Source organism: Bufo gargarizans, chromosome 3, assembly GCF_014858855.1.
Source record: "Bufo gargarizans isolate SCDJY-AF-19 chromosome 3, ASM1485885v1, whole genome shotgun sequence".
Taxonomy (NCBI): Eukaryota; Metazoa; Chordata; class Amphibia; order Anura; family Bufonidae; genus Bufo; species Bufo gargarizans.
The window spans coordinates 327,095,012-327,108,369 of record NC_058082.1 but is presented as its reverse complement, the minus strand read 5'-3'; the positions used below and the strand labels follow the sequence as shown (position 1 = coordinate 327,108,369).

General features: G+C 39.8%; 1 protein-coding gene across 1 annotated transcript in view; it reads right to left on the bottom strand.

Moving 5' to 3' along the window:
* The window catches only part of GRIK3 (glutamate ionotropic receptor kainate type subunit 3), a 789,973-nt gene that overhangs the window by 431,637 nt on the left and 344,978 nt on the right, over nt 1–13,358 (bottom strand). Inside the window, exons 3-4 of the mRNA XM_044284783.1 lie at nt 9,841–10,098; nt 7,031–7,212 (exon numbers count right to left, since the gene is read on the bottom strand). Coding sequence (XP_044140718.1) covers nt 7,031–7,212; nt 9,841–10,098 — 440 coding nt within the window. The remainder of the gene's footprint in view (nt 1–7,030; nt 7,213–9,840; nt 10,099–13,358) is intronic.

Below are 13,358 nucleotides of genomic sequence, written 5' to 3'. Positions count from 1 at the left end.
AGCTACAGTGGCGGCTAAAATGGCAGCTACACGTGTGAAGACATGGGGCAAGGAACTTTGGGACGGCAGGATGGCCCATAATGCCATGCATGCAGCCAATCAGCAGCCAGCCAGCCTGGTGATGTCACAGCCCTATAAATACAGTGGCCATCTTAGAGTCTGCCATTCACTATCGTACTTTGTTCAGGGACAGATGTGTATTCAGGTGCTAGAGAGAGTGAAAGAAAAACTCATTCTTAAAAAAAAAAAAGGAAGGAAGTGATTTACTAGTGCAGGGAAAGGATAGTGAGAGTAATCATTTCACAGTCAGGGAGAGAAGTGTGCAGATGCTAGGGAGAGTCATAGTAAAATCCTCATTGTGAAAGAAAGTGATTTAAAAGTGCAGGGAAACATTAATTGGGGATCCAGATAGTCTCATAATACAGCTCTGTCATTCCAGCAATTAGTTCTTGGGGTGCAAGTGCTAGGTTGAAAAGCCTTTAGTGGCTTTTATCTGTGGAAAAAGAGAAATATATATGCAGGTCACTTTTGCTGTTCACTGCGCTGATATCATTTAGTGGCCTATTTCAATACAATTTGAGAAATATTTACGCAGGTCACTTTTGGCCTATTTTAGTCCAATACGAGAATATATACGCAGTTCACTTTTACTGTTATTCAAGCTGAAATCATTTTGTTGCAAATTTCAAATCCTGTAGTTGCTAAAAGTATATCAGACAGAGAAATGCCCTGCACAGGGGAGTGTCAGAGGCGTAAATGATTCTGGCGCAGGCACAGGTCGCAGCTGAGTAAGGGGCGTGACAGCAGGGGTTTGTTCCCAAGGCCTCAGGTTAACATGTCAGCTAACGGTCGTGTCTTGACCAGCAACCCAGCAGTTTTTGATTGGTTGACTGGATATTCGACTTTGTTGGAAGTGACAGCAGCACCAGCAGCCTGAGTCTAAAGTCACTGATGAGCAGCTTTCCACCCACCAATGCCTGATGCATCTGATTAGATCATCCATCTCCACACTATGTCACCGTGCCACTCTATGGTATCATGCTGCTGCTGCTGTTGCTGCCATGTCCACACTATGTCACCATGCCACTCTGTGGCCTAATCATACTGCTTCTGTCACCTCCACACTTTGTCTTTGTGCCACTCTGTGGCCTCCTGATGCTGCCGCCACCTCCAGACCCTGTCATTGTGCCACTTGGTCGTCTCCTCATGCTGCTTCCACCTCACCACTATGTCATAGGTCCACTCTGTGGACTTCCAATGCTGTTACCACCCTCCCCAATCTATGACGGGGTCGCTATTATCCTTGTTTGGCCTTTTTTAAATCACCATTTATTTGTCCTTTTTTCTGATCGGTCAGAAGGAAGGAAAAAGGAGACGCACAAAAGATCCTGTCTGTGTAGCACCTGTAAAGCCTGTATCTTCACATCAGAATTGGATTAAGATTAAGTAGCTAATATCAGTAATGGGTACAAAACACAGAAGACATGCAAATATTACCTTCACGTGTTATCTCTCTTTTAGATCCACTCCTGATTTTCTTGGCATTGCCAATACTCATGAATTACTGAGCAAATGCTGACCGAGTAAAGGTGTATGCTCCCAAGACAGGATACGTTTTTTGTGGGTTATTGTTCTGATGGATCAGAGGAAGGGCAAAATAATCAGTGACTTCAACAAAAACTTACTGCTGACACCCTCTTTACTCTGTCTGGGGGGCTCTACTTGCATAAGCGTTTAATAGAACAGGTTCTGTCACCGCCTGCCCCTGTCCCAGCTTGCCCCTGATGTGGTCCCCCCATCCATGAATCCTGCCCCCGATGCGGTCCCCCCATCCATGTATACTGCCCCCGATGCGGTCCCCCTGCTGTATTTGATGGCGGTGGCTCCGTTCCTGAGCCTCTGCCATCAGCATCGAGTGTCAGCTCTATGATGGCATTTATGGGGTTAATAGAGGGAGGGGGCTCCCTCTCTCAACCATCGGGGCTGTTGCACTGCGATGGCAGCGTCCGGTGTTGCCATCTACAGGAAATCTGAAAGTACTATACTTTACAATCTACAAGATCCAAGTGGGACTTGATAAAAAAAAGTGTGAAAATAATAAAAGTAAAAATAAATAAATAAAAATGCAAATTAAAAATAAAATAAATTGCCTTTTCCTATATATCAAAAAAAATAATAATTGACATATTAGGCATCACTGCATCCGTAATGACTGTATCTATAAATATATCACATGACCCACCACGTCCGATACACCATAAAAAAAATTAAATAAAAACTTAAATAAAAATTACAAAATGTGCAACTCCGAGCGTTCAACTGGTGTATGTCAAACTAAATAGTACCAATAAAACTGTCACCTGATCCCGCAAAAAATGAAAACCTAAATAAAAAATTCCTAAAAAAAATCTAAAAATTATACATCGAGACACTAAAACATCATTTTTTTGTTTCAAATATGCTATTATTGTGTTAAAGTGAAAAAAAAAAAGTATACATATTAGGTATCGCCATGTCCGTAACAACATGCTCGATAAAAGTATCACATGACCTAACCCCTCAGGTGAATACCGTAAAGAAAAAAAAAAACTGTGCAAAAAAGCAATTTTTGTCACCTTACATCATAAAAAGTGCGATCAAAAAGGCATATGTCAAACAAAATTGTAACAATAAAACTGTCACCTCATCCGGCAACAAATGAGACCCTACATAAGAAAATCACAAAAAAATTAAATAACTATAGCTCTCAGAACACTGAAACATAAAAAAAAAATGTTTTCAAATATGCTATTATTGTGTTAAAGTGAAATAAATAAAAAAAAGTATACATACTGTATTAGGTATTGCCGTGTCCGTAACAACATGCTCGATAAAAAATATCACATTACCTAACCCCTCAGGTGAACGCCGTAAACAAACAAAGCAATTTTTGTCACCTTAAATCACAAAAAGTGCAACATCAAGCGATCAAAAAGGCGTATACTCCCCAAAATAGTACCAATCAAACCTTCACTTCCTCCTGAAAAAAATGATACCCTACTTAAGACAATTGCCCAAAAAATAAAAAAATCTATGGCTCTCAGACTATAGAGACACTAAAACATCAGTTTTTTGGGTTTAAAAAAGGCTATTATTGTGTAAAACTCAAATAAATAAGAAAAAGTAACCTAAGCAGTTAACAAAGTTTGTAAAATCAGTTTTAAGTAACTTGAGGGGTGTAGTTTTTACAATGGGGTCATTTATGAGGGGGTTTCCACTATGCAAGCCTCACAAAGTGACTTCAGACCTGAACTTGTACTTAAAAAGTGGGTTTTGGAAAATTTCTTACAAATTTTAAGAATTGCTTCTAAACTTCTAAGCCTTCTAACGTCCTAAAAAAATATAATGACATTTACAAAATGATGCCAGCATGAAGTAGACATATGGGAAATGTTAAGTTATAAATATTTTATGAGGTATCACAAAATGGACATAAAAATTCAGCCTTCTAGAATTAAAATGTCCTCATCTCAAAAGTCCAGGGTGGACTTTTGAGATGAGGACATTTTAATTCTAGAAGGCTGAATTTTTATGTCCATTTTGTAAGTAGAATAAATTGCTTTTAGCGGAATCACCTGGTGGAACTTCACTATTGTGTTAAAACTTCTGTCTAGTTTGCGGGTGTACGTGAGTGCGCCTAATCTCTGGAATCCAAATGTTTGGCTACAAGGTGAAACAACTGCGCATTTGGGATAAGAATCTGGGAGTGGAATCCTACACTCATAGGAAGTGAGATTATCATCTTTTGGAACTTTTGACTGTGAAGCGAACTTTACCCAGGTCGTTTGGTGGCTCTGCAGCACCGATCAGTAACCACAGAAAGCAGAGACTGTCTGAATTTTAGCACCTGGTTATTATTACGTGGCAATATCATATTTAAAAAAAATACTTTTTAACATTGCGTCCACCAACTTTCTTACCGGTGCATGAAATACATTATGCCATGTTTTTTGCCTGACATTTTATTTTTAAGTGATACACCACTGAGCCTGGCTGGTTATTCTGCCTTGTGACCCATAGCGATGAAGGAAAAAAAAATCTGAAATCACACAGTCTATATACTAGTGTTCTGTATAGTTGCTGGTTTGGGCTGTTATTATTGGATAATGCTGATGTGGAACAATAGGTGAAATTTGCATGGCAGTAGTAGCTATGTGTGCAAACCTATGAGTGACGTCGTGTCTGTGACATCGGTGTGTCAGCAGGCAGTGGCACACTATCAGCACTAAAATGTAAATGTATAAAAAATCTGACTGCAGTATAATGGTGTTGTATAAATGCTTGATGCAGAACAATACACCAATTTGTGGTGGCACTATTAGAAATATACAAAGCAAGGAGTGACACAGTGGCTCCCTGTTAATCACATTCACCAAACTCTATTTTCTGTGTTTTGCTATCTCTCGTTTTCTCTCTGACATCCTTTCACTCCTGTCTCTATCCAGAAAAAACAGCAGCATTTCCTGGTTAGGATGTTTTATGCTGGCCATGGCTTATTCATTAAGGCATCAGTGCCTAACACCCAGTGGCATACTGTGGGATGTTAGCGCCCAGGGTATTGCCAAGTATTGTGCCCCCTAACCTGTTGGTACAACCCTTTCTACCTATCTGCAGTCCTATGTAACACCACATATAACACATTGACAACTCTGAGTATCTCTCTGAGCACAGATAATGTAGTAGATGCCACCTGGAGTCCCATGTAACACCACAGATAACACAGTGATTGAGTGATAACTCTCTGAGTGCAGGTAAGATAGTAGATGTTGCCTGTAGTAGTCTCATGAAAACCCACAGATAACCTAGTGATTACTCTCTGAATGCAGGTATGCTGTAGATGGCACCTTCAGTACCATTCAACACCACAGATAACACAATTGAGTGGTAAGTCTCTGAGTGCAGGTAGTGTAGTAGACGTTACCTGCAGTCAGTGGCCTGGCTGTTACATAGTTACATTGAAAAAAAACAAAAACGTAAGTTTATTAAGTTCTCTGTTCCAAATGACTCATAGCTAACACTTCCTTCTACTTCATCTTGCCACCATGCAGTTGTGTCCTCCTCCTCCCCAGCAAGAGGGAAGAGCCAGCTTGGAGTCCCACACAGCTTGTGCCTGTCCCAAGTTCTGGGGCCAGTGAAAATTGAGTGCATTGTAGAGGTCTAGAATTCAGAACAAGTACTGTGTGACCTGAAGTTCTGGGGCAGGCCTGCAATGGTGAGTGGGGCCATAATGGAGGCCTAAACTTTAAGTGAACATTGTGTGGAACCCCATCCACTTTATCACTCAGGGCAACTGCCCACCTGGGCCTACCCCATGCTACGCCACTGCTAACAGCTATAGTCCCTTATGATTGTTTCAGAAGAAGTGCTATCTTTAAGGCATTATGGCGAAGCCCACCAGTCCACTGCTAAGGTTGTCTGATCCTTCTTCTCTGTCTTCTGATCTGTAAAATGGCTGCCCCATTTGGAGTGACTTATGAAAAATAAAACCCAAATGATTCTAATTTGCTGAAATCCCAAACTTTTGGAAATTTTGGGAATTTTTTAAGTCCCTTTATAATCAGTTATTATACATTAATATCTTTAGTCAGTTTGGTTTATAATATTCAAAACAATCAATATGAAATCTACGGTATACATCATCCACAACAGTCCCTATTAGAAAGCTTTCTCTGAGTCATTTTAATGTTTTCTTCTATCAAATACTAAAACAGATATTACAAAATGGCATGTCCCCCAGTTCAGGATTTTTCTCTATGATACTTTCCTCAGATGAGGCAGAATATTAGATTACTAATGGTTTCTATTTAAAAGTGTTCTTAAAGGAGTTGTGCAGGAAGTAAAAATTATAAGGAAAAGGTCTCAGAGTGTGATAAAACATAAAATAAAAGAAGCCATGCTCTGATTGATTCCACACCTCTACCTCCGACATTTTCAGGGTCCCCCCTGGTCTCTGTTGCCTCGTCTAGTCTTGACAAGCAGAAAATGATTGGAGTTGTCCAGTCTGCCAATCACTGGCTCAAGCAGGTGATTATTGTAGCTAGAAATTGGCTGAGCAGACATCTCCAGGCCTTTCCAGCTTGTTGAGGCAGGAACAGGAAGCAAAGACCCTGGGACCAGTACCTATCTCTAGAATGGGGCCCCAAAAGTGAAAGAAAGCACACCATGCTTTTGCGGCTGACCACCATTCGTTTCTATAAAAGTTCTGTAAATAGCTGAATTGTGTCAGTTCTATAAAGGTGAATGGAGCTGCAGCCATGCTTGCTCCATGTGCGCTCTATTAATTTGTATGGGACTTGCAAAAATAGCTAAGCATGTTCATTAAGCTATTTTCAGAATTCCAGTGAATGGAAAATACACTTCTTTTGCAATGTGTGATCTTATTCACTTTGGAGATAGGTGTGGGTCCCAGAGGTGGGAATTAAACCTATCTGAAATTGGTGGCATATCCTAATGATATGCCACTAGTGCCTAAAGTGACACAACCCCTTTAAGTATGCTATTATAAAAATAAAAAAACACAATGTAGCTACTTATGTACCATTAATTCAATATGTATATTATTTGCTAATGATCATTTCTTTAAGTGTATCCCACATTGAATATGGTGAGTATAACATAGTGCATTTAAAGCCTAGATAACTCTGCTAATGAAGGGAGTAAGCTGCAATCCAATAAGCAATCCAGTTAAAATAACAGAAAGGTTCATGAAGAAAACATAGCATTAAGGAAAAACAATTACCAAAGTCTCTGCCTCGAATATTGATTGAGCATACACTAGGTAACAGGAAGGACAAAGATTAACACTTGCTAATGAACGACACTGAACATATGGAGAGATGTGATGAATCCCACTGGGCCATCGGTGTGAAAATTAATAAGCAGCGGTATAGTTCAAGAGTAAATCAAAAACACCAGCGCCACAAGCCTCTAATCAAGACTGGATTGCTGGGCAGAATACAAAGCCAATGAATAATTTCTTTTTTGTACCCACCTGCCTGAGGATTTGTGCTGCCATGACGTGACTACAATCAAAAATAATGCGAAATTCCCTTCCTCTCTTCATCTCTTTCAGAAGTGGTCGGGCATCTTCAGACTCTGGGGGGAGCTGGCGAATTTTTAACCGGATGTTATATCTGGCAGGGGCCATAATGAGCTCTTGTAAACGGATGAGACCTATGAAAGCAATTCAGAAACTATGAACTTTGGAAATCCTCAGAAAAAGACACATTTTATGTGGCTTACCATAAAATAACAATAAACCTATCAATTATAAAGATCTATATTATTTATGATGAAAGGTGAGGGATAAATACGATAGATATACAACCAATCTCAACCTCGCAAATACATATTCAAATGGTAATCTTGCACATTACACATTAGTTTGAAAAACAAGTAAAGGGGCTGCGTGCCTCAGACAATGTCCTTTTATTTTCTGTTAGTTAGCGGCTCGCACTTCATGGGGACCATGCGATGCCTAATTTCTCAAGGTATCTTACTGCTGCTTATCATGGAGATAAGAGCTAACTGTGCAGTGTAAATAGGCTCCCCACAATAAACAGGGGAGCATTCATGTAAATATAGGGTAACTACAATGGTGAAAAATGTAAGAAAATTTTAGGCTACCTAAACAATGTACAAACAGTTAAGGCCATTTCAGAAAATGTGCTCTTGCAGAAAACATTACACTATTATTTTACATTTAAAGAGGACCTGTCACCATTCCTGACATGCCTTTTTTAATAGCTTCATGCGTTCCCCATCTAATAACAATTCTGGAGCATCTATTCTTATGGCTCTATGTTGTGTGATTCCTTTATTATTTCTACTAGAAATTATAAATTAAATGCTAGCAGTCTGCAGTAAGGGTACAGAGGGGTGGCAACCAGTTGGGGGGGTGTACCTGCACAGACTCCCTCTATCCAATCAGTGCTGCCATTGCAGACTGTGCAGGTACATCCGCCCAACTTGTTACCTCCCCTTTGTACCCTTACTGCAGACTGCTAGCATTTCATTCATAATTTCTAGTAGAAATAATAAAGGAATGGCACAACATAGAGCCATAAGAATAGATGCCCCAGAAATGTTATTACATGGGGAATGCACAAAGCTATTAAAACAGGCGTGTCAGGAGTGGTGAAAGGTCCTCTTTAAACTTTGTAAAACCTTATGTGACCTGGTCAATCAAAAATGTTTTTAACCACTGGTAAAGAAATGCAATACGGATCTAGAACTAACATGCACATTGTGTATCTATCTTTATTGGCAGAGCAGTAAATGCAGCCTAGTGTGACTTTATTCCCCAAGCGCATGCAAGTAAATTTAGGATATGGGCAGCTAATGAACAATGCTAGGCTGTATTTTGATTTGTTCATCTTAATGAAAAAGTGTTAAAAACTTTTGGACTTAGAGAGGTTGTCTGCTCTTTTTATATTGATGACCAATCCTCATGATAGATAAAAAATAGGCCAGCACTACTCACTATTATTATAGCAAATCCAGTACGTGGTGGTGCCTGTAGTATTAAATCCTGGTCCTAGGATTTCCGTAATAGACAATGTTGAATAAGCCACGGCACTCCAGAGGGATTCCAATCAATTTCTTTATTACACCTTGTGTAGCAACGTTTCAACCTGATGGTCTTTGTCAAGCTCCCATTACACAAATGACACAGTGAACATTACATACAGTCCCCTGGCTCCGCATTGGTTACTGCTGAGCCCTACCCTTTAACCCCCTCATTACTTCTTACAAACATTTACATATTGCCCACTCCATAATCCCTAATAACATACTTTCAAACAAGGGAGCAAAGGATGAAAGTATGTTATTAGGGATTATGGAGTGGGCAATATGTAAATGTTTGTAAGAAGTAATGAGGGGGTTAAAGGGTAGGGCTCAGCAGTAACCAATGCGGAGCCAGGGGACTGTATGTAATGTTCACTGTGTCATTTGTGTAATGGGAGCTTGACAAAGACCATCAGGTTGAAACGTTGCTACACAAGGTGTAATAAAGAAATTGATTGGAATCCCTCTGGAGTGCCGTGGCTTATTCAACATTGTCAATCCTCATGATAGGCCATCAATATCAGATCATTGTGGGGACGACTCCTGGCACCCCAGCCAAGGATCTGTTTGAAAAGAAAGCAGTGCTCATATGAGCACTGCCTTCTCTACACTGTTTAATGTACCTGCTCACAGTAGAAATCGTAGTGGTGAGCAAGTGTAATTACAACTGCTCCATCCCTCAATAGGATGGCTCCATTCTATTCAAGTGAATAAAAAAGGAGCCAACCTATTGATGTGAATCAATATGGCAGAGTTGTAATTACACCTGCTCACCGCTGCAGTTGTGACTGCAAACACGTAGGCAGAGAAGAGAACACAGTGCTAGTATGAGGCTGTTTTCTCTTCAAACTGTTGACTGGCGGTCACGTGATATTGAACAACTGATCCTGCATTCTATCACGGTCATGTGATATTTTCTGCTGTGTGACGCTCTCCACTGTGATTGGACAGCACTACAGCCAGGGAGAAGGAGACGCCCATTGAGAAATACTCAGTCTCCTCCTCATTGTTCCGATGCTAAAATTAGCATACCAAGTGGGAGAATACAACAGGGCCACAGCAGGCGAACGGAACGGTGCCCAGAAAAAATACTAAGTGCAGTTAGATCCCTGCACTATGCCCTATGTATCCGGCTACTTAGTTTATAATTTTTGAACCCATGAAAGGTCCTCTTTAAAATAAAAAAAACACACTATTCACAAATAGACAGTTTTCATGATGTAATCACCATACCTGTGCTGTCATCATAGACCACGGTGGCTGACCTCCACTTTAAAAATTGCACAAGATCCAGAATAGCATGGCTAAGAGAGGCATAGTCTGGGTATAGGTTTACATAGAAGGAGTCTCTGTTATCTAAGGGATGATGCTTCCATCGGACCTGAATATGAGGCACTTCTAGTGCGTTGCAGATAGACTGGACAGCGTTGGATGAAGAGCTATGTGATGGACCAAAGATGGCAACAACTCCAAGGGCCAACTGGTCACAAGCTGCAAAATAGAAACAATGTGATCTTTAATGGAGCCTAAACAATTAATATTGCAAAAAAATGTAAAATTGTAAAATAAAATATGGTTAAAATGAATGCACTCTTATTATCCCACCTTTTCTACAGGCTGCTTTTGGTTAGGTGATACATATACTGTAGCTGAGTAGCAACATAGTATATGTGCACTAGATAGCTTTAAATAGAGTACGTTCCTGCCTGCACTTGGGTCACCTTGCTGTAGTAGATGGTCTCAGATGTGTTTTTATATATCTATCTATATATATATATATATATATATATATATATCTTCATATTTTCATATGATAAATAACGTAGAGGTTGTTAGCAGTATTAGTCTATATATAATGTTTGTATTTGTATGAGCTATGTTAGCGCTATTGTGTTCTGTTCATTCCTGATCATTTCCTGATCATTCAATTGCAGTAGAAATACACTTACATTCAGCATTCATTTTCTCCCCTATAGGGATGAATGATCACTGCCTTGTCAGGTGATCAGCAGGACCTTTACATGGAAATATTATTGAGAATAAACGTTTAAACAAATGTTCATTCCTGATAATTGTCCTAATCTTTAGCCTGTGTAAAAGGACCTTGTAGTATAGCAATCAGTTGTGAGGTGCTTGGAGGCTATACATCTTTTACAAGTCTCACTACTTCTTTTAAGAGGATAAGATGAATAAAATGGGGCCTAGAACTTATATTTACTCTTATAATAATGACATTTCTTATTTTATAGATTTACACTCTACAAAAAAAACTGTCTGAATAATTCTACTGTTAGGTAGGACAAAAATTAGAATACATTTTTTTTATGTAGATAAAATATTTGAATGCACACTGAAAGTTGAAAAATATACACCACAAAATAAAAAAATATAATATATATATATATATATATATATATATATATGTAGAGAATCGGACAGCACTCCAAGACTTGAAAAAAGTAGAAATCTTTATTCACCCATGTGAAAAATAATTGCAACGTTTCAGCTCACAATCGAGCCTTTCTCAAGCAATGAAACACAAGACTGTGCATGTCTTATACAGCTTTTTCAAAAATCAGACAACCAATGAATTTTACAAATCAAGACATGATGTGACTATTCAACATGTGAAAGTAGTTCACCTCATTGGATCATGTGAACAATTACTTATGCAAAGTATCATACTGCTGGATACACAGGGGTGTGTCCATTAGTGTTGCATCCAGACTTGTAACATTTGAATAATGTATATAACAAAGCGCATATGTGCATAGATAAAGTGCATAAAGGTACAAAAAAGATAAATCATATATTGATGTTTAAAATCATACACCACGGAGACTGAGGGAAAACAGTGAAGGTTTGATCATGTTCGACAAAACCAGCATGTTCATGTGAATACTGGCCAAAAGCAGCACTGTTAACTAATACTGTCAATACCACAGAATGTCAAAGACAGACCTCCGCCTACACTGTGCGCTCGCAGCTACGCTCCAATACATCATCAGCAACCAGATTTCATAATGTTGCCGTGTAGGAGCTATTGCACGCACATAATGTGACATTATTTTAAGGCATCGTCTTTGTAGTCAGGCGCTTAACACTGTATATACTTAACTGTCTGGGCCCATCAGAGAGGGATCCATCCTTCCGGGTGGATCAACCCCTCCAAAGTTATGGTCAGGTAAGAGGGACACCACATGCGAATGTAGTGCACCCCGAACCGTCTCATTGTTACGGTCCATGGACAGTGTAATGGGGATCTCCCATATAAATCACTTAATAGCAGAAATTGATTTTGACACAGCGTGGATACAGTAACAGAGGAAAATCTATCCAGTTAAATTTATACACATAGAACATTGCGAGCCGTCACATGTGTCCAGACTTCTATGTTCACTGTTTCCGCATCAGTCTGCATGGTGTCTAAAAAGCAAAAAGAGAAAATTACTCATGTGCTTGTGAATCTTATCTAAATTCCATCTTCACAACAGGGATCATGTCAGAAAGCATAAATTATGGGGTATCAGGCAAACAGTCATCTAAAAACATCCAGGATTATATTCCACATTTAACCCTTTAGGTTTTAGGCTATCTAGAGTGTAAATCCACCACATTTCTTCATTTTTCAATATTTTTAATCGGTTGCCCCCTCTCCTGGGGGGAGGTACATGGTCTACAATCCAGCATATTAATTCACGTTCTGTATGTTTCTGCTCAGAAAAATGCTTCGGTACTGGTAAATCATATCGTTTTTGGCGTATTGAAAATCTATGGTTATTTAACCTGGTTTTCAAATCAGTGGAGGTTTCTCCCACATATAGAATTTTACATGGGCAGGTTAACACATAGATTACAAAATTAGAATTGCACGTCAAATGAAAATTAATAGGATAAGTTTTACCAGTGGCAGGGTGTATAAAGCTGCGTCCCTTGCCTATGTATTTGCAATTTACGCAGCTTAAACACGGGAAGCTGCCCAATCCATATTTTGACAATTTCACTTGGCGTGTTCGCTGCCTTGAACCACAATCTGCTCTCACCAATTGATCTTTCAGACTGCTAGCTCTCCGGTACGAAAACAGGGGAGGCAGTCTGAATTCTTGAATATCACTAAAGGTATTACCCAGTATACTCCAATGTTTTTTAATAATCTTACTGATAGCTGCACTTTCCTCCGTATGTGTGGAGATAAAAGGAATCCGACGTTGGGGATTTTCTTTATCTTTCTTCACTAAGGTCAATTTTCTATCCATCTCCAAGGCCTTATGTTTGTGTGTATGTAGCAACATTGGCGGATAGCCCCTGTCTTTAAACTTCCTTGACATATCCTCAAGGGCCTCCGTCAAATTGCTATCCTCTGACGTTATCCTACGTACCCGCAAAAATTGCGAGTATGGTAAATGCCTAACCATATTTTTCGGATGATTGCTATCATACCTTAACAACCTCAGGACCGCCGTACGCAGGATTGCGTCCTGCCGGCGGTCCTGCTCTTCTGGGTGGACGCATATACGCGTCCTCCCGCGAGAGCCGAGATTTCCTGTGAACGCGCGCGCACAGGCGCGCGCGTTCACAGGAACGGAAGGTAAGCGAGTGGATCTCCAGTATGCCAGCGGCGATCGTTCGCTGGCAGGCTGGAGATCCGAATTTTTTAACCCCTAACAGGTATATTAGACGCTGTTTTCATAACAGCGTCTAATATACCTCCTACCTGGTCCTCTGGTGGTCCCTTTTGTTAGGATCGACCA